The sequence below is a fragment of the Vipera berus genome (assembly GCF_964194415.1).
Source record: "Vipera berus genome assembly, chromosome: 7".
NCBI classification, from domain to species: domain Eukaryota; kingdom Metazoa; phylum Chordata; class Lepidosauria; order Squamata; family Viperidae; genus Vipera; species Vipera berus.
Window position 1 is genome coordinate 4,226,857 of NC_138209.1, and position 21,709 is coordinate 4,248,565.

Below are 21,709 nucleotides of genomic sequence, written 5' to 3' on the forward strand. Positions count from 1 at the left end.
TTCTCTCTGCCTCCTTCCGAGGTGCCCCATTGCCTTCCTCTGTTTACTCCTGATTGACTGCCTCCTGCATCGGGCATCCTTGAACAGGGCCAGCTGTGGGTCATCTTCATCCACGCTGTCAGGCTCACACAGCTGGGTCTGCGTCGTGACCAGATGAGAGGGGCCTGGCTGAGGGCTCTCATCAAGCTGTCCAACCCCCTCAGCAAGCTCTTCAACACCCCCCTCCTCCTCCTCTGAGTCGTCCGACCCAACTGCCGAACCCACAGGCTGACCCTGAATCACAACACTTTTGGGGGGCAGCCCCTGAGATATTGGAAGACTATCGTGTCATCCCTTGTCCTTCTCTTCATTAAACAAGACATACCCAATTGCAGCAACCGTTCCTTATATGTTTCAGCCTCCAATCCCCTGATCATCTTTGTTGCTTTTCTCTGCACTCTTTCTAGAGTCTCAGCATCTTTTTTACATTGTGGTGACCAAAACTGGATGCCGTATTCCCAGTGTGGCCTTAATAAAAAAGGGGAAGGCTGTGTAACTCTGGCCCTCGTTTGGAGGCTAGTGCCTCAAATTGTTGCACAGGAAAGCTTTAAATCAGTATTTTTCACAGACGTGCCAAGGGCAGGTTTGCTGGTACAGGATAGTCCTCGACTTACAAAAGCTTGCTTAATGACCGTGTGAAGTTACAACAACATTGAAAAAGTGACCTAGGACCCTTTTTTCACACTTAGGACCGTTGCAGCATTCCCTCCATGATCAAGGAATCAAAATTGCTAAGCACATTGATTTGTGCTTCTTAGATTGTAAGCCGCCCTGAGTCTTCGGAGAAGGGCGGGATATAAATGGGATAAAAAAAATAAATTCACATGAATATTTTTCGCATGGCCGTTGCAGCATGCCCCCCCCCGGGTCACGTGATCAACATTTGGACGCTTGGCAACTGACTCATATTTATGACGGTAGCATGTCCTGGGATCACGTGATTCCCTTTTTACGACCGCCTGACAAGCAGATTCCACGGGGACGGGGGAAGCCAGATCTGCTTAAGAAGCGTGTCCCTAACTTAACAGCTGAAGTCCAGAAAGGTTGGCTCCATTGTGGTTCTAAGCCAGGGACCCCTGTGTTGTTGTGTATGCTGGCTTTCTTGATATTTTTCCCCCCAAAGAGGTAAACTACACATTTCTGTTTTGTGGGTCAAGTGGGAGAACCCGCCAGAGCCGTCCACAAAGGAAAAACCGACACCGTGCCAGAAACGATGCGCCGAACAAAGAGTTGTGCGTGTATTTGGTACAAAGAAACAGTATTTAATGTACATTTTTGTGCGGGAAAGTCGACAGGAATTGATCCGTCGGTTCTCCTCAGCGAATAAATACACTTGCAGGTTTTTAAGGAGGAAGGGGCCAAAGAACTGGGCATAGAATATCCAAAGATCTGCTCGATGAAATGTACACCTATGTACAGAGTTGTAAACAATAAAATAGAAAGGTTATAAAACATTCAGCAGAGATTTTAGAATTCCATATTGTACTTCTGAGGATCGAGCGTCCATTTCTTCTTTGAATACAATATCGCCTCTCTCCAGCTCCTCTCGTCTGCATTCTTCGCCTGTAGCTGAAAATAAAATCTCCACTTCGGCTGTTTCCCCCCCCCCTTTTTTTGGACCCCCCCCAGAGGGGAGGAGAAATTCCCAGTGTCAAAGAGGCAGGTTTTTTGAACGTGGGGAAACAGCAACAACAGCAACAACAAAAATGGCTTGCCTCTTCACCAGTGGAAATTGCGGCATCTAGAGGACTTTGCAACGGGCGTGTAAATTTGTCCTAAGCATTCTTTGCATCAGGACTTTGCATCAGGACTTCTTTGCATGCAGCCACAGATCCTTTTCCCCACCAATCCCTAAGTGTGCAAGTCCGCTGACCCCTCCTTAGATTCAGGATTCTTCAAAAAAAATCAAATCAAATCATTCCTTAGATTCAGGAGTCTTCATTTTACTGGTCGTGTGGAGATTCTCCTTCATCCAGGTCACGGTTGTCCCAAAAATGTTTTTTTCAGGAGGCAACTGGACTTTTTTGTTTTTCTTTGTAGGCGTTTCCCTTCTCATCCCAGAAGCTTCTTCGGCTCTGACTGGATGGTGGGGAAGGGAAAAGGGTTTATACTCCTTGCAGACAGCTGGTCATTTGCAATTCTTTTAGAGAGTCGTTGAGGCCACTTGGAGGCTTATCTGTGTCCTCAGCGTCAGGAAAAACCTCCAGGTGGCCTCAACGACTCTCTAAAAGAATTGCAAATGACCAGCTGTCTGCAAGGAGTATAAATCCTTCCCTTCCACACCATCCAGTCAGAGCTGAAGAAGCTTCTTGGATAAGGAGTGAAATGTCTTCAAAGAAATACAAGAAAGTCCAGTCGGGATTCAATTCCATGATAGCCTGACTGCATCCATTCACATTGCCGTGGTTTCTTGACAATGCTGCTCATACATACGTCAGGGGACAGATTTTTCCAAAATGAACTCAACACTCCTGCATCACACCCCCAACAAATATGCACAATTTGGGGGTCCTGCAGCTGCTTGCAAAGTGCGAAACCAAATAACTCTAACCAAAGCTGCCTCTAGGTTGACAACCTCAGGGTGACAGAACAAGGAAATGAACAATTACACGAAGGATATGCGTTATTCATAGAACTGAATCCATGATAATTCACTTTTACATTAATTGAGGTTTGGCCTAGGGCTACCCACTCGGTCCTCTAGGCCAGGGGTCTTCAAACTTGGCCCTTTTATGACTGGTGGACTTGAACTCCTAGAATTCCTCAGCCAGCGTGCACGCTGGCTGAGGAATTCTGGGAGTTGAAATCCACCAGTCATAAAAGGACCAAGTTGGAAGACCCTTGCTCTAGGCCAGGGGTAGGCAACCTCGGCTCTTTTATGACTCATGGACTTCAACTCCCAGAATTCCTGAGCCAGCCAAGCTGGCTCAGGAATTCTGGGAGTTGAAGTCCATGAGTCATAAAAGAGCCGAGGTTGCTTACCCCTGCTCTAGGCCAAGGGTTCTCCAAATTTGGCAACTTTTAAGACTGGTGGACTTCAACAACCCACAATTCCAAAATTCAAGACTGGTGGACTTCAACTCCCAGAATTCATGGCTGGCTGAGGAATTTTGGGTGTTGAAGTCCACAAGTTTTAAAGTTGCCAAGTTTGGAGACCTCTTTTTACTAGAGATGGGAGGCCTGGGAAAAAATAATAATGGAAAAATTGGGAGAAAAAAGAGGGGTTTTTTCCTGATTTTTTTCCCCAAAACTGTTTTTCCCCCCAGAATTTTTTTTTTAAAAAAAAGGAGTGTGGAAGATGTTCTTTTCCAATGATAAATAATACATCTATGACATCATGGTATTATTCGAACTATATAATGTGAAGACCTTAAGGACAGATTTCTTAAAGTCTTAAATGATTGCAAGTTCTCTCAGCTGAAGACAGGCATACAATTCAAGTGAACACTGTATTTCTCAATGCAGTTCTCAAACAAGACAAATGTGCATTTGCGCCACTACAGGACGCTGCAAGGAAAAGACTCCAATTTTATTTGCTTGTGTACCTCTAACTATTTAGATCTCCAGCATCCCATTTAAAGGTGTCACCATGTCTCTTGGGCTCAAAAAGTTAAAATCACTGCGCTATCAGTGGATTTACCAAACCCAAACACACTCATTTTATTTAAATCTTCACCTGAGCAGTTATGATCACCTTCCGGTTCCTGCAGCTTGATGACCTAACCCCCAAAGGGAAACGTTGAGACAGATTGTTGATTTAGGAAACACATGATTTAAGGAAAAAAAGGGAAATTCGGAGGGGTTATATTTTGATCTCTTTGGCTCTCTTTTATTTGAAAATGCTAAAGTTGCACAAAGCAGCATTCAGGGAAAAGTGCATTTGGAACAGTGGGGAATTCTGGCTGGGGAATCCTGGGAGTTGAAGTCCGCCCGTCTTAAAGTTGCCAAAATTGAAAAAAACAAACAAAAAAAAGGAAAAAAAACTGATTTACAAGATTGCACGAGGAGATTTCCTTAAAGCGCTTCACAAAACTTGACCGAGTTATAATTAAGTCTTTGTGTCAATGTTATTGTCCCTTTTCTCAAGGTTGGCCTTCCTGCTAAGTCAGTCAAGTAGCCAAGTTCGGCCACTGATTTGGGGGTGTCTCGTGCCGGGCCCGAAAACAGAGACGCAATATTTATGATGAGTCGTTGAATTCTGCATCATGGATTTTGTCCAGAATGGGAGAGACTAGAAGACCTCCAAGGTCCCTTCCAATTCTGTTATTCTTGTTATTCTGCATTTATTTTTAATTACGTGGGATAGTTAGGAATCCTCGTGCCAATTGACTTGGCAAAGTACAATGTCCATAGATTTGAGCGAGTCCCTGTACTAGTACAAGTGGGATATTTTTGGGGACAATTATTTTGGGCTAACTTAGAGCTGACAATTCCAGGACATCTAGTACTTTAAATAAAGTAGAAATAATCATTTCAATAAGTTATTAACTTGGCTCCCCCCATCCATGGCTGTACTGCAGATTCTGATGTGCTGTTTTGTCTTTTTTTAATTAACTTAATGCATTAGCTGTGACCTCTGAAGTCCCAACAGACAAGGAACTATTTTATGGCTGATTTTCCTTCCCCTAATGTTGTTATTTGCAACCTTGAAGATGTGTGGACTTCAGCTCCCAGAATTCCCCAGCCAGCATTTTGGACAAGCAAAAGTCCATGGGGAAACCCAATTCACTGAACAACCACGTTACTAATTTTAACAAGGGGAGTGATTCACTGAACGATGGCGGAAAGTGGTGAAATGGGGCAAAATTCCTTTCGCAGCTACCTCGCTTAGCAACCGAAATTTGGGGCTCAACTGTCGTAGGCTGAGGACTATCTGTACTTTTATCCTTCTCAACATGGTGGCCAACTGACCTTCTTTAGGTAACTGCGACTCAGTTTCCAACCAGGGTTATGATAGACTGCTCTTTGGAGACCAGGGTGTGTATACCCAGCGAAGAGAATATTTTGTAGTTCAGGGTCGAACTGTGGGGGTCCTGGGTGCTCTCTGAACTGGCTGCTTTTCTTGCAGACCTCTCATGACCCAACTAGGTAACATCATCAATGCTAGAGAGGAGGGGGTAGCCTGTATAAAAACAGAGAGAGAAACCCCACTCCCTTTTAGCACTGATGATGTTACCTAGTTGGGTCACGAAACGTCTGCAAGAAAGCCACCCAGTTCAGAGAGCACCAAGGACCCCATGCTCCTCCTCCTCCTCCTTCCCCTCCTCTTCCTCCTCCTCCTCCTCCTCCTCCTCCCCCCAAACCCCACACCCATCTAGCACTGATGATGTTACCTAGTTGGGTCATGAAACGTCTGCCAGAAAACCACCCAGCTCAGAGAGCACCAAGGTCCCAAGAAAGTTATGCGTTGTGCGTCAAATGCCAAACGCTGCCTTCTGAATGCAAAGCACGGATTCTACCGATTTGTGTGTGTGTGTGTGTGTGTGTGTGTGTGTGTGTGACTACCTTGTTTAGTCTATCTGTCTCACTCATGGAGTGCATCCACCTTTTGTCAACCAACCACTTGTAAGATGGAGACCAACCGAACCGAGTCCAGAAAAAACCTGAGCGGTCCCTGTTAGCATTAAATATCCGTCTCTTTAAGCCCACAGGACTCAGAGTCTGTCAGATCGTCGTACATATGATAGTCGATGCATTCCAAGAAGTCATTGGGGATGCCGATGGAAACCGACTCCACCTCTGTTTTGAAGGAGGCCGCCATGCCGCCTCTGAGGGAGCTCCCCCGCATTTTGCGGGAGAGACTGTTCATTTTCTCTTTCAGCTGGACGGTGGGCTGGTGGAACGGAGAGAATATCCTCCACCTCTTGAAGTTCAGAGTTCTCCTCTTGCTCGATCGCTCCAAGCTGTTGGAGTTCAACCTGAAGGAGCCATTGAGGGTGGAGATCCTCGAACGGGGCTCCCTGTGAGAGTCTTGTCTAGAGCTGTTGACCGAGGCCGCTCGCCAAGGGTTGTCATAAACCCTCCAGATGGGCCTCCTCCGACGACACTGGCACCTGAGCAGACGGATGAAAGCTCTTTTGAACTCTTTGCTGGAGCAGGGGTAGATGATGGGGTTCACGCAGCTGTTGAAGTAGCCGAGCCAGAAGATAATCTTGAAGGCCATTCCTGAGGGCTTCAGGGAAGGGAAGAAGGAACCTGAAAACAAGATGGAAGAAGAATTGAGAACGTGAAAGGGTCTTGCTAGGACAAAGCGGGAGCTCCATACCTTTCCTGAACAGGAGCTGGGTTCGAGTGCTGAGCTCCATACCTTTCATGAACAGGAGCTGGGTTCGAGTGCTGAGCTCCATACCTTTCATGAACAGGAGCTGGGTTCGAGTGCTGAGCTCCATACCTTTCATCAGTGCTTTTTTTGTAAAAGAAAAAGGTGCCGGAACTCACACATGTCATACAACCCGCCTTGCCTACCCTATAAGGTTCTATCCAAAAAAGGTGCCGGAACTCCGTTCTGAGCGTTCTATGACAAAAAAAGCCCTGCCTTTCATGAACAGGAGCTGGGGTTCGAGTGCTGAGCTCCATACCTTTCCTGAACAGGAGCTGGGTTCGAGTGCTGAGCTCCATACCTTTCCTGAACAGGAGCTGGGGTTCGAGTGCTGAGCTCCATACCTTTCATGAACAGGAGCTGGGGTTCGAGTGCTGAGCTCCATACCTTTCCTGAACAGGAGCTGGGTTCGAGTGCTGAGCTCCATACCTTTCCTGAACAGGAGCTGGGGTTCGAGTGCTGAGCTCCATACCTTTCCTGAACAGGAGCTGGGTTCGAGTGCTGAGCTCCATACCTTTCCTGAACAGGAGCTGGGTTCGAGTGCTGAGCTCCATACCTTTCATGAACAGGAGCTGGGGTTCGAGTGCTGAGCTCCATACCTTTCCTGAACAGGAGCTGGGGTTGGGTTGAGTGCCGAGCCTTCTGTGAGAAGTTTTGTATCAAAATATAGTTTATTCTTTGTCCCCTCTCCATCTCCCCTTAAATGTTAACAGAATCCACCATGGATTGAGAGTGAGCATCTCTGCTAGATACTTGACAATCGAGCTGAAACTAAGTTAATCAAGTAAAAATAGCCAATGGGAAAAATCTTTTACTTAAACTTCCCCAAATAAGTTACCTAGATGTAATCCACATATCAGAGGAGAAGGTCTGTAAACACAGATAGAGTTAATTAAACGGAACGGCTTGCTCACAAGAGAATAAGCATCATAGGTGACATGATAGCAGTGTTCCAGTATCTCAGGGGCTGCCCCAAAGAAGAGGGAGTCAAGCTATTCTCCAAAGCACCTGAAGGCAGGACAAGAAGCAATGGATGGAAACTAATCAAGGAGAGAAGCAACCTGGAACTAAGGAGAAACTTCCCGACAGTTAGAACAATTAACCAGTGGAACAACCTGCCTCCAGAGGTGGTGAATGCTCCAACACTGGAAGTTTTTAAGAAGAGACTGGACAGCCATTTGTCTGAAATGGTATAGGGTTTCCTGCCTTAGCAGGGGGTTGGACTAGATGACCTCCAAGGTCCTTTCCAACTTATTATTATTATTATTATTAAGTACGTACATGCACCCATGCCCCTCAGATATTACCTTAGAATCAGCACGTGTACATTTCCACAATCAGGACAAGCGCCCCTATAAAACAGCGTCTCTGTACCCCATTTTCTCTGCAGCTGTCCCCAAGGCAAACCTCCTTGCTTTTGGGAATAAACATTTATTCCCGATAAAAGCTGTCTGGATTTCATTTTTATTTAGTGTTGTGCGATCCTGGCTTGAGTTGCAACCCCAGATTGGAGCCCCAGATTATTCTGACGATCCACAACCACAAGAGCGGTGAATTTTGCTTGTCCGAAGGCTGCAAAATTGACCCAGGTGATCCTGGGACACCGCAACCGTCATCAGTATGAATCCGTTGTCAAGCATCTGAGTTTTGGTCACGTGACCATGGGGGAATGCTACAAGGGTCTTAAGTTTGAAAAAAAAAATGGTCCTCAGTCGCTTTTTTTCAGTCCTGTTGCAACTTTGAACAGTCGCTAAGTGAAGCTTTGTAATTACTACCTCTAATTCAAGATTTCTTTTCTGCTTCCCCCCCCCACCTCCCCTTTTATAAGTTTATTATAAGTAAATGTCTACGGCGATTCTCAGTCATCCAGGTCATGGCTGTCGCAAAGGTGCATTTTTCAGGAGTCAACTGGACTTTCTTGTTTTTCCTTTGAAGACGTTTCGCTTCTCACCCAAGAAGCTTCTTCAGCTCTGACTGGACGGTGGGGGAAACGGAAGGATTTATGCTCCTTGCAGACTGCTGGTCATTTGCATCCTTTTAGAGAGTCGTTGAGGCCACTTGGAGGTTTACCTGTCTAAATCCTTCCATTCCCCACCATCCAGTCAGAGCTGAAGAAGCTTCTTGGATGAGAAGCAAAACGTCTCCAAAGACAAACAAGAAAGTCCAGTTGGCCCTGGGAAAAAAAACCCAAACAAAACACCCAAAGTTTGGGATGCTCAGTTTGGACCCATTTTACAATATTTCTCGCCACAGTTCCTAAGCGAAACCCTGCAGCCGTTAGGTTTGCTTCACTCCTTGCAGGCAGCTGGTCATCTGCCTTCTTTTAGAGAGTCGTTGAGGCCATTTGGAAGTTGACCTGTGTCCTCAGGGTCACCTGAGCGGCGCAAATTTATTATAAAGTCATGCCAGATTTCTATCTAAAATAATCCAAAGTGTAATGCTGCTCTCTTCCAGCAGGGGGCTCCCTTTGCCCTCTTCCAAATTGCTGGGCTATTGCCCTGAGGGATTCTAAGAATAACTTTCTGAGTCAGCCTGAATGCTTTTTAATTTTAGATGAATCATGATGATTCTTGCGTGACTGTATTGTTAATTCATATTATGGGTACAAAGCCGGCGCTAGCGAGGTATCGGGGCTAAATCCGAGTGTCAAAGAGTCTTGAAAGGGATGGGTTCTCATTAGAGGCCCGAAAGCTTCAAAATCTCGAAAGCGAGAAGGGGAAACAGGTGTCCATCCCCATAATAGTTTTATTATTTTTTGTATTATTTCATGTTAAGGTACTAGAATGCAGTACAGGAGGTTGAAATCTATCCATCTTAAAGAAGCCAAGATTGAGAGGCATTGATTTAGGGATGCAACTTTCCTATAGGCTTCATCAATAGGTAGTGAATGGAATAGAATAGAATAGAATAGAATAGAATAGAATAGAATAGAATAGAATAGAAGAGAAGAGAAGAGAAGAGAAGAGAAGAGAAGAGAAGAGAAGAGAAGAGATGAGATGAGATGAGATGAGATGAGATGAGATATTGGATCTGGAATAGAACAGAACAGAACAGAACAGAACAGAACAGAACAGAATAGAATAGAATAGAATAGAATAGAATAGAAAATAGAATAGAATAGAATAGAATAGAATAGAATAGAGAATAGAATAGAGAATAGAATAGAATAGAATAGAAAATAGAATAGAATAGAGAATAGAAGAGAAGAGAAGAGAAGAGAAGAGAAGAGAAGAGAAGAGAAGAGAAGAGAAGAGAAGAGAAGAGATGAGATGAGATGAGATGAGATATTGGATCTGGAATAGAACAGAACAGAATAGAATAGAATAGAATAGAATAGAATAGAATAGAATAGAATAGAATAGAATACAGAATAGAATAGAATAGAATAGAATAGAATAGAATAGAATAGAGAATAGAATAGAATAGAATAGAATAGAGAATAGAATAGAATAGAATAGAAAAGAAAACAGAATAGAATAGAGAATAGAATAGAATAGAGAATAGAATAGAATAGAATAGAAAATAGAATAGAATAGAATAGAGAATAGAATAGAATAGAATAGAATTGAAAATTAGAATAGAATAGAATAGAATAGAAGCTGGAAGGGACCTTGGAGGTCTTCTAGTCCAGCCCCCTGCTCAAGCGGGAGACTCTATGCTATTTTAGACAAATGGTTGTCCAGTCTCCTTTTGAAAGCCTCCAATGATGGAGTGCCCACAATTTCCGGAGACAATTAATTGTTCTTCCCTGACAGGAAATTTCTCCTTAATTCTATTAATTTTGAATTCTCAAGCTTCCTTTCACATTGGCTGGCAACAATGGGGACTGCAATGCAATCTCCTCTCTTCTGAGGAAAAGATTTTCCCTCATTCTGACTCAAAAGGACAAAAATGGAGCTGAATTTTCTCTCTCCTCACCCATCTGTGTCTCTCTTGTGTAGCTTGCGAGGAGATTATTTCTCTAATAATTTGGAAGGAACAGAAAGAGGCCTGAGCCTGTCCAAGCCACACTAACCCTGAGCAGCGTCTCCCGCATTTTAAACACATTTTTTTTTTTAAAAAAAACCCTAAAATACACACTGCGATTCAAAAAGCAGGAACCGACGTGGGTAAAGAAACACGGGCCATCCTGGACTTACGACCCTTTGTTTGGCGGGGTTTCGACATTACAAGGGTGCCGAAAGAGTGATTTTTTTTCAGTCCTCACACTTACGACCAAAGTCTTCACATTTACGACTGTTGCAGCATCCCCAGGGTCGCAGGATCAGAGTTCGGGTGCTTGGCGCCCGACATGTATTTACGAGGTGACTGCAGCACCTCGGGGGTCCAGTGATCTGCGACAGCTGGTTTCCGACAAGCAAAGTCAACGGGGGAAGCCAGATTCGCTTAATGGCCGTGTGATTCACTTAATGACCGCAACCCCCCTCCCCATCCGGCCAAAACCACTGACGCTTTGCAGCCTCCTTTCTCACCACCTCGAGATGAGGTCCATTCTCACATTTCTGGGGTCTGCCTCACAAGCGGCTGAAGAAAAAGTAACGGAAGCTCACCAGACACAAGGGAGCAAAAATAATAAATAAATCACTTTTTTTTTTGCTGCGGCCATGCTCCCTCTCCAGACCCATTTCTCCCCCCCATAGGGGGAAACACACACACACACACACACACACACACACACATCAGTGGGTCCAGCCAAATTATCCTTCTGCTCCACTGCTTCACAATGCTTCTGTGTGTGTCCGGCTAAGTGATCTGTTACACAACAAAATGAAGATTTTATTCATTCCGCAACTCCTGGTTTGGCCAAAGCCAGGATTCCTGCCTGCGCGTGTGTGTGTGTGTGTATGTGTCGATGTGTTTGAGTGGGCGTGTTGGTCTTTGTGGTGCACAAAAGACTGCGCACGGGTGGATTGTTTCCCCACTGCAAAATGCAAGGGCTGAAGTTTGCGGCTGTACACACCGCGGACTACACGACTCACAACTGGGAGATGCTTGGCTCTGTCTCTCTCTCTCTTTTTTTTTAAAGTATAAGTACTCCTCGACTTACAACGGTTCATTTAGTGACTGTTAGTTACAACGGCACTGAAAAAAAAGCGACTTACACTTCCTCACACTCAAGACCGTTGCAGCGTCCCCGTTGGTCACGTGATCAAAAGTGAGGCAATTGGCAACCGACTCATATTTATGACGGTTGCAGCATACCGGGGATCACGTGATCCTTTTTTTTTGGGGGGGTGACCTTCTGACCAGCAAAGTGGGAACTCAGATGCCCTTAACCACCGTGTTACTGACTTAACTGCAGTGATTCACTTAAGCGCTGCGGCGAGAAAGGTCGTAAAACAGGGCGAAATTCACTTAACAGCCGTCTTGCTTGGCAACGCAAATTTGGGGCGCCATCGTGGTCGTAAACCGAGGATCGCTTGTGACTTCCAAAGCGATTCAGCAGAGAAATTGGCCTCAGAATCCGTGTGGGCCAGAGGGAGCCGTTAAACTTTGCAGCAAATTAAATTATCCCCCAGCGAAGCGTGGCAGGTGATATTTATGATCTACTAAGTGAGTTTCGGTGGATACGTTGCGGCAGTGTTAAACGCAACTCGCCAGCTCTCTGGGGTTTCTCATCTGGGCCCCAATTTGGCCCCGTTGCAAGAATTTTGACGGTTTTTTATCCCCCAACACAAGCAATGCCACTTGCTTTAACCACCATGAACTGGGATGCAAACCAAGGCCGGGTCCCTTTGGTAGGGCAGGTGGAATTTTTGCAGCTTCAAATGTCCCCATTTTCAGGGGATTTGGAAAATTCATTTCCCTGGCGTCAAAGAACCATTTCCATCCCTTCCTTTAAAGATGGAAGAAATTCAAGATGAGTTGTGGCTTTTTTTTTTTGCCCTCTCTGGATTAATCATAACCGTAGTCAGTTTGCTCAACTGCTTGAGGCACCAGACTAGAAAGCCGCAGATGGTGAGTTCTGCCTAAGCCGTGAAAGCTAGCTTGGTGACTTTGGGCCAATCACCAGGAGATGGTAGGTTCTAGTTCTGCCTAAGCCGTGAAAGCTAGCTTGGTGACTTTGGGCCAATCACCAGGAGATGGTAAGTTCTAGTTCTGCCTAAGCCATGAAAGCTAGCTTGGTGACTTTGGGCCAATCACCAGGAGATGGTAGGTTCTAGTTCTGCCTAAGCCGTGAAAGCTAGCTTGGTGACTTTGGGCCAATCACCAGGAGATGGTAGGTTCTAGTTCTGCCTAAGCCGTGAAAGCTAGCTTGGTGACTTTGGGCCAATCACCAGGAGATGGTAAGTTCTAGTTCTGCCTAAGCCATGAAAGCTAGCTTGGTGACTTTGGGCCAATCACCAGGAGATGGTGAGTTCTAGTTCTGCCTAAGCCGTGAAAGCTAGCTTGGTGACTTTGGGCCAATCACCAGGAGATGGTGAGTTCTAGTTCTGCCTAAGCCGTGAAAGCTAGCTTGGTGACTTTGGGCCAATCACCAGGAGATGGTGAGTTCTAGTTCTGCCTAAGCCATGAAAGCTAGCTTGGTGACTTTGGGCCAATCACCAGGAGATGGTGAGTTCTAGTTCTGCCTAAGCCATGAAAGCTAGCTTGGTGACTTTGGGCCAATCACCAGGAGATGGTGAGTTCTAGTTCTGCCTAAGCCATGAAAGCTAGCTTGGTGACTTTGGGCCAATCACCAGGAGATGGTGAGTTCTAGTTCTGCCTAAGCCGTGAAAGCTAGCTTGGTGACTTTGGGCCAATCACCAGGAGATGGTGAGTTCTAGTTCTGCCTAAGCCGTGAAAGCTAGCTTGGTGACTTTGGGCCAATCACCAGGAGATGGTAAGTTCTAGTTCTGCCTTAGCTTTCACGCTGGCTGGGTGACTTTAGAGCCAATCACCAGGAGACAGTGAGTTCATGTTCTGCCTAAGCCATGAAAGCTAGCTAGGTGACTTTGAGCCCATCACCAGGAAACCGTGGCTCTCAAAATACGTGGCAACGAAAAGGAGAACTTTGGAAGGCAGCTCTGAAAGGGAAGCACCTCCACCTCACCCTTGTGGGTTGCCTGCAAAGGGTGGTCAAAAACAAGGCCGTGAGGACAACTTCAACAACAGAGCTTCCATCACACTGTTGTGGACCCCATCTTGACCTTTTTGGACTATACCTGGGTACCCTGGCAAGGTAGAAAGCAAATGGAAGAAGCCGTTTCTTGTTCCATGGAGAGAGGGAGGGAGGGAGGGGGAGCGGGAGTGGGAGAGAGAGTGGGAGGGAGAGAGAGAGGGAGGGAGGGAGGGAGAGGGAGAGGTGGGCAAAAGGAGATGTAGGGAGGAAGACAGGAAGAGAGAGGGAGAGAGAGTGGGAGGGAGAGAGGGAGAAAGAGGCAGGGAGAGAGAGGAGAGGGAGAGAGAGGGGGAGAAGGGAGGGAGAAGAGAGGGAGGGAGAGAGAAGGAGAGAGAGAGGCAGGAGAGAGAGGGAGAGGGAGAGAGAGGAAGAGAGAGGGAGGGAGAGAGAGGCGGGCAAAAGGAGATGTAGGGAGGAAGACAGGAAGAGAGAGGGAGAGAGAGTGGGAGGGAGAGAGGGAGAAAGTGGGAGGGAGAGAGAGGAGAGGGAGAGAGGGGGAGAAGGGAAGGAGAGGGAGAGAGAGAGGGAGGGAGAGAGAAGGAGAGAGAGAGGCAGGAGAGAGAGGGAGAGGGAGAGAGAGGGAGAGGGAGGGAGAGAGAGGCGGGCAAAAGGAGATGTAGGGAGGAAGACAGGAAGAGAGAGGGAGAGAGAGTGGGAGGGAGAGAGGGAGAAAGGGAGGGAGAGGGAGAGAGGAGAGAGAGGCAGGGAGAGAGGAGAGGGAGAGGGAAAGAGAGAGAAGAAGAGAGAGGGAGGGAGAGAGAGGAGAGGGAGAGGGGGAGAAGGGAAGGAGAGGGAGAGAGAGAAGGAGAGAGAGAGGTAGGAGAGAGAGGGAGGGAGAGAGAGGTGGGCAAAAGGAGATGTAGGGAAGAAGACAGGAAGAGAGAGGGAGCGGGAGAGGGAGAGAGAGAGAGGAAGAAGGGAGGGAGAAAAAAAAAAAAGAGAGAGAGAGAGGCTTTATCTGGAAACTGAAGCTGCAGAGGGAAACCTTTGCAAAATGTGCTCCACCCCTCCAATGCTCCTCTTTCAGGCTTTGCAGGGCTCCTTTGCCAAAAAGAACACAAGTGATTTGCCAAGTTCCAGCTTTCGGCCGCATGGATTCCGTGTGAAAAAATGCACATATTTTCCCATAGTCTTTCGGGGGGGGGGGCGCGTGTGTGGGGGGGTCTCCTTGGGCTCCTGCTGTCCTCGCTTGCCCTTTCAGCCCACTTAGGGATCCCTTCAGGCAGACCAGATGCCCAGGAAATCTTTCCTCAAAACTCCCAGCTTATTTTGGGATGGCTGAAGGAGCGACAGCTTCGGAAGTGACATTCCAGGTTGATGCCAGCCAAGGAAGGGAAGAGGGGTGAAAACAGGACAGCCTGAATAGGGATTGGCTCCGGGCAGGGCCCATGTGCCAAAGGGGAAACAGGCGAAACTTTGTTTTTAAACTTCTTCATTCTTCCCTAATACAATCACCTCTTTTGGGTTTTATCAACTTTAGCCTAAAAAGCCTTTCCTTTCCTTTCCTTTCCTTTCCTTTCCTTTCCTTTCCTTTCCTTTCCTTTCCTTTCCTTTCCTTTCCTTTCCTTTCCTTTCCTTTCCTTCCTCTCCTCTCCTCTCCTTTCTTTTATTTGTAATACACCTTTATTATTTTTATAAATAACTCAATGTGGCAAACATATCCAAAGTACCTTCTTTTTACTTTCCCACAACAACAACCCTGCTGAGGGAGAGGGACTGGCCCAACCAGCTTTCATACCTAAGGCGGTACTAGAACTCACCGTCTCCTGATGAGTGGCCCAAAGCCACCCAGTCAGTTTTCATGCCCAAGGCAAGACTGGAACTCACCGTCTCCTGGTGACTGGCCCAAAGCCACCCAGTCAGTTTTCATGCCCAAGGCGGGACTAGAACTCACCGTCTCCTGGTGATTGGCCCAAAGCCACCCAGTCAGTTTCCATGCCCAAGGCGGGACTAGAACTCACCGTCTCCTGCTGATTGGCCCAAAGCCACCCAGTCAGTTTTCATGCCCAAGGCGGGACTAGAACTCACCGTCTCCTGGTGATTGGCCCAAAGCCACCCAGTCAGTTTCCATGCCCAAGGCGGGACTAGAACTCACCGTCTCCTGCTGATTGGCCCAAAGCCACCCAGTCAGTTTTCATGCCCAAGGCGGGACTAGAACTCACCGTCTCCTGGTGACTGGCTGAAAATCACCCAGAAATAGAAAAGGTTTCCAAATTTATTTCTAGCGCATACAAGTAAGATTACAAAATTTTCATGTCTTAATTTATGGTGACCAAAAAGTTTTTCCCCCCCTTTTTTCCATTGTCAAATATTTCCTCATCGTCCAAACCATAAATCAAAAGTTCCTCTTTTCTGCCATTTGTGTAAAAAGTCTATAAAAGGTTTCTCGCAGAAGTTGCCTTTCCCCTAATCACGGAAGCCGCCTTAGCAATCTCTGCAAGTCCCGTCATTTATTTATTTTTCTTATTTATTCCTTCAGTTTCTATAGCCACCCAACCCAGCCCAGTAACTCTGGATGGCTTACAGTTCTAAAATTATAAAATTATCATCTTCACCAGCCATTCTTCCATTGCGGGCAGCCCTGAATCTTTCCACTTGGGAACATGTGATAGCCTCCCTGCAGTTATCGTGCGTAAAAACAAAATTCTGTGATACTTTATTTCCAGCCATTTATCCATTAGCCCGGCAAGAAAAGCCTCTGTTTTCGATTGTGCATGCTAGTTTTAAAATGGTGGGGTCCTTGGTGCTCTCTGAGCTTGGTGGTTTTCTTGCAGATGTCTCATTACCCAGCTATGTAACATTATCAGTGCTAGAAGGGAAGAGGAGGAGGAGGAGGAGGAGGAGGAGGAGGAGGAGGAGGAGGAAGGACTGTGGGGTCCTTGGTGCTCTCTGAGCTGGGTGGTTTTCTTGCAGACGTTTCATGACCCAACTAGGCAACATCTCCAGTGCTAGAAGGGAGGGGGGTGCTTGCAGAGTGGTGGTGGTGGCGGTGGTGGTGGTGGTGGTGGAGGAGGAGGAGGAGGAGGAGGAAGAGGAGGAGGAGGAGAACTGTGGGGTCCTTAGTGCTCTCGAAGTTGGTTTTTTTTGTAGATGTTTCATGACCCACCTTGGTAACATCATCAGTGCTAAGAGGGAAGGAAGAAGGAGGGAGGAGGGAGGAGGGAGGAGGGAGGAGGAGGAGGAGGAGGAGGAGGGTGGCAGCTGTGGGATCCTTAGTGCTAAGCACATTGATTTGTGCTTCTTAGATTGTAAACCGCCCTGAGTATTCGGAGAAGGGCGGGATATAAATGGGATTTTTAAAAAAAGTGCTCTCTGAGCTTGGTGGTTTTCTTGCAGATGTTTCATGACGCAGCTAGGTAACCTCATCAGTAATAAAAAGGAGTGGGATTTGCACAGTGGAGGAGGTGGAGGAGGAGAAAGAGGAAAAAGAGGAGGAGGAGGAGGACCATTGTGGGGTCCCTGGTGCTCTCTGAGCTGGGTGGTTTTCTTGCAGATGTTTCATGACTCAACTAGGTAACATCATCAGTCCTAGAAGGGCATGGAGGAGGAGGAGGAGGAGGAGGAGGAGGAGGAGGACTGTGGGGTCCTTGGTGCTCTCTGAGCTTGGATGTTTCCTTGCAGATGACTGATGACCCAAGTAGGTAACATCATCAGTGCTGGAAGGGAGTGGGATTGCTCTCATTTATTAGTGGCATCATCATCATCATCATCATCAAAAATAAACAATAGTATATTGTATAAAGTTATTTGATTCCCTGATTAACCTGTTCTTTGCTTTTAGCTTGTTGGCATTATAAACAATACCCCAGTCAAGAAACTGTCAGTTCAGACAAAAAGAAAACAAACAAACTGCAAACAAGAATCTAATCAAGGAACCACCAGAAAGCCTGACAGGGCAAGTCACTACTATACAAAATGAGAGCAAACCACAGTCCTTTCCAGCAATGATGATGTTACCTAGTTGGGTCATGAAACGTCTGCAAGAAAACCACCCAGCTCAGAGAGCACCAAGGACCCCACAGTCATCTCCTCCTCCTCCTCCCCCTCCTCCTCCTCTTCCTCCTCCCCCCTGCAAACCCTTCTCCCTTCTAACACTGATGATGTTACCTAGTTGGATCAGGAAACATCTGCAAGAAAACCACTCAGCTCAGAGAGCACCAAGGGCCCCATCCTCCTCCTCCTCCTCCTCCTCCTCCTCCTCCTCCTCCTCCTCCTCCCCCCTGCAAACCCTTCTCCCTTCTAACACTGATGATGTTACCTAGTTGGATCAGGAAACATCTGCAAGAAAACCACTCAGCTCAGAGAGCACCAAGGGCCCCATCCTCCTCCTCCTCCTCCTCCTCCTCCTCCTCCTCCTCCTCCTCCCTGCAAACCCTTCTCCCTTCTAGCACTGATGATGTTACCTAGTTGGGTCATGAAACGTCTGCAAGAAAAACTACCAAGCTCAGAGAGCACCGAGGACCCCACAGTCCTCCTCCTCCTCCTCCTCCTCCTCCTCCTCCTCCTCCTCCTCCTCCTCCTCTTTGCAAACCCTTCTCCCTTCTAGCACTAATGATGTTACCTAGTTGGGTCAGGAAACGTCTGCAAGAAAAACTACCAAGCTCAGAGAGCACCAAGGGACCTCACCGTTCAACACTGAGCTACACCCGTTCTCTTCCATTTTTCTTTAAAATCTTCTGAATTAGTGTACGTATTTGTAGGCAAAACGTTCTGGCTTTTCACACGCCCGTGACCAAACATGACCAAATGTCCCCTTCATGCTATCCCCGTGCTCAGCATACATCCCAAAGTGCCTTTTATACATTCTAGGCAATTTCTCAGAGCTCAAAGACAAATGGGACCTCTTTTTTTAAAAAATAAAATAAAATAAAAATCCTCTTTAAGACTGGAACACCATGTACATTTCAAGCCTCTCGACCACGTATTTTCCCATGTGGATAACCAAAACGTTTAGCTCATTTTTATCGTACATTTTCCCCCCCCACTTGTTCTTCTTCTTCTTGGATGAAGACCCAGCTTGGAAGTTCTACCGAGTTGAAGGGTTCCGCACCCACCCTTGAATGGATCAAAAATATTGTCTCCCCCTGCCTTGACACCTCCTTCTCCGCCCCTCCCAGTTCCTTCTCCAGTATCAAGCACTGCAACCCATTTCGGTCCCCACGCTACAAAAAACAAAAGGAAAAACAAAAGATGTTGAGACTTTGGACAAAGTTCAGAGAAGAGCCGCTAAGATGATCCAAGGCCTGAAGACTAAAACATATGAAGATATGTTTTACGAACATATCACTTACAGTAGATATGAGCCCAATGCCTTAGATAGCTGCCAAAAACGCCAACACAGTGCTAGGCTGCATTACAGAGGGATAGAATCAAGATCACGTGAAGTCTTGATACCACTTTGCCACACTTGGAATACGGCATCCGTTTTTGGTCACCACGATGTAAAAAAAAACACAAAACCGCGGAGACTCTAGAAAGAGTGCAGAGAAGAACAACAAAGACGATCAGGGATGGAGGCTAAAATGTATAAATAATGGTTGCTGGAATTGGGTATGTCCAGTTTAATGAAGAGAAGGATGAGGGGGACAGGATAGCAGTCTTCCAGTATCTCAGGGGCTGCCCCAAAGAAGAGGGAGTCAAGCTCTTCTCCAAAGCGCCTGAAGGCAGGACAAGAAGCAACGGATGGAAAATAACCAAGGAGAGAAGCAACCTAGAACTAAGGAGAAACTTCCTGACAGTTAGAACAATTAACCAGTGGAACAACCTGCCTCCAGAAGTTGTGGATGCTCCGACACTGGAAGTTTTTAAGAGGAGACTGGACAGCCATTTGTCTGAAATGGTATAGAGTTTCCTGCCTGGTCAGGGGGTTGGATTAGATGACCTCCAAGGTCCCTTCCAACTACTACTACTACTACTACTACTACTACTACTACTATTATTATTATTATTATTATTATTATTATTATTATTATTATTATGACTGCGGGACTTGGGTTTGGCTAGTCTAAAGAAAAGAAGAAATAGGGGAGAAATGATAGCAGTATTCCAGTATTTGAGGGGCTGCCACAAAGGAGAGGCGATCACGTTATTCTCCAAAGCACTGGAAGGCAGGATGAGAAACAATGGTTGGAAACTGACCAAAGAGAGAAGCAACCTGGAATTAAGGAGAAACTTCCTGACAGTGAGGACAATCAACCAGTGGAACAGAAGTTGCCTCCAGAAATCGTAGGCGCTCCATCACTGGAGATTTTTAAGAAGAGACTGGACAGCCACTTGTCTGAGACAGTGTAGGTTCTCCTGCTTGAGCAGGGGGCTGGACTAGAAGACCTCCAAGGTCCCTTCCAGCTCTGTTCTGATTGATTGAAACTGAACTGTGTCAAGAAAGGTCATAAAACGGGGGCAAAACTCACTTAACAACCGTCGTCCTTGGCAAGAGCAAAGTTTAGGCTGGATTGTAGTCATACATCGAGGACTCCTACTGTGGTGCAAATGAGAAAGAAATATTTGGTGGGTGAAAAGTCTGGCCCTACCTAAATAAATTATGCCATGGCATGGAGACCACTATGTCTTTGTCGTTCTTAACTGAAAGGGCTCTTGACCAATCAAATAGCATCTCTCTGGAAAAACTGCAGAGAAAAATCAATACACAGCGAATCCTGTACTGGTGACCACAATAGGAGCAGAATTTCTGTGGCTACGCAAGGCAGCCGCGCCTTATTTTATGACCTCCCCCCACACACAGCTGTTAAGGCAACCCATACAGTTATGAAATGAAACATGCCAGGCTTAAGCCTAGCTGGCTTCTCCCATTGAATTGGTTGGTCAGAAGCTGGCTGGCTGGCTGGCTGGCTGGGGCAATTCTGGTATTTGAAGACCACCTGCCTTAAAGTTGCCAAGTTTGAAAAATATTAAATTAAGAGCATGTGAATAAAATGCAAGTGAAATGATTGCTGGAGAACTGAGGAATACATTTCATTTCTTGGAAAGAATATTTTATTTGAATAGAATAGAATAGAATAGAATAGAATAGAATAGAATAGAATAGAATAGAATAGAATAGAATAGAATAGAATAGAATAGAATAGAATAGAATAGAATAGAATAGAATAAGAATTATTAGGAATAGAATAGAATAGAATAGAATAGAATAGAATAGAATAGAATAGAATAGAATAGAATAGAATAGAATAGAATAGAATGGCAAAACAATAGAATAGAATAGAATAGAATAGAATAGAATAGAATAGAATAGAATAGAAGAGAAGAGAAGAGAAGAGAATAGAATAGAATATGTGGAATGGAATGGAAAATATAGAATAGAATAGAATATGTGGAATGGAAAGGAAAATATAGAATAGAATAGAATAGAATAGAAATTGGATATAGAATAGAATAGAATAGAATAGAATAGAATAGAATAGAATAGAATAGAATAGAATATGGGAAATAATAAGAATAGAATAGAATAGAATAGAATAGAATAGAATAGAATAGAATAGAAGAGAAGAGAAGAGAAGAGAATAGAATAGAATATGTGGAATGGAATGGAAAATATAGAATAGAATAGAATATGTGGAATGGAAAGGAAAATATAGAATAGAATAGAATATGTGGAATGGAAAGGAAAATATAGAATAGAACGGAATAGAACAGAATAGAATATATGGAATGGAATGGAAAATATAGAATAGAATAGAATAGAATAGAATAGAATAGAATAGAATAGAATAGAATAGAATAGAATATATAGTACAGAACAGAATATTCTTTATTGGCCAATGTGATTGTGCATAAGCTCTCAATGTACATAAACAGAATAAGTGATAAATTGTGATCACAGTCATTGTAAAAATACATTTATCATAAACCGTGAGATAACAACACTCTAGTAATAGTCATAGGATACTAAGTAAGCAATCAACATAAATCATACTAGGATACTAAAGAAAACAATCCAAATGGTAAGATACAAGCAACAAAGTTACAGTCATAAGGAGATGTGGAGATAGTTAATAGGAAAGATGAGTAGAATAATAGTAACGCAGCTTTACGAGACAGTTTGACAGTGTTGTGGGAATTAGTTGTTTAGCAGAGTGATGGCGTGGTGGGGAAAAAAAGAACTTATTTTGCTTTTTTATATAAATCGTGGTTCAAAAACTGCACGGGAAGAAATGCATCCTAAGATATCCTATGCGCACTCTGTTCTTGAGTGGGCATCTGAAGCCACAGTGTTCACGCAACATTTAACC

General features: G+C 45.3%; 2 protein-coding genes across 4 annotated transcripts in view; one reads left to right on the forward strand and one right to left on the reverse strand.

Annotated features, from left to right (window-relative positions):
* Positions 1-21,709, forward strand: part of PANK2 (pantothenate kinase 2) — a 291,105-nt gene that overhangs the window by 224,986 nt on the left and 44,410 nt on the right. The gene's annotated exons all lie outside the window — the stretch shown is intronic.
* Positions 5,481-21,709, reverse strand: part of ADRA1D (adrenoceptor alpha 1D) — a 56,877-nt gene continuing 40,648 nt past the window's right edge. The window contains exon 2 of the mRNA XM_081332202.1: positions 5,481-6,234. Coding sequence (XP_081188328.1) covers positions 5,663-6,234 — 572 coding nt within the window. The 3' untranslated portion in view covers positions 5,481-5,662. The remainder of the gene's footprint in view (positions 6,235-21,709) is intronic.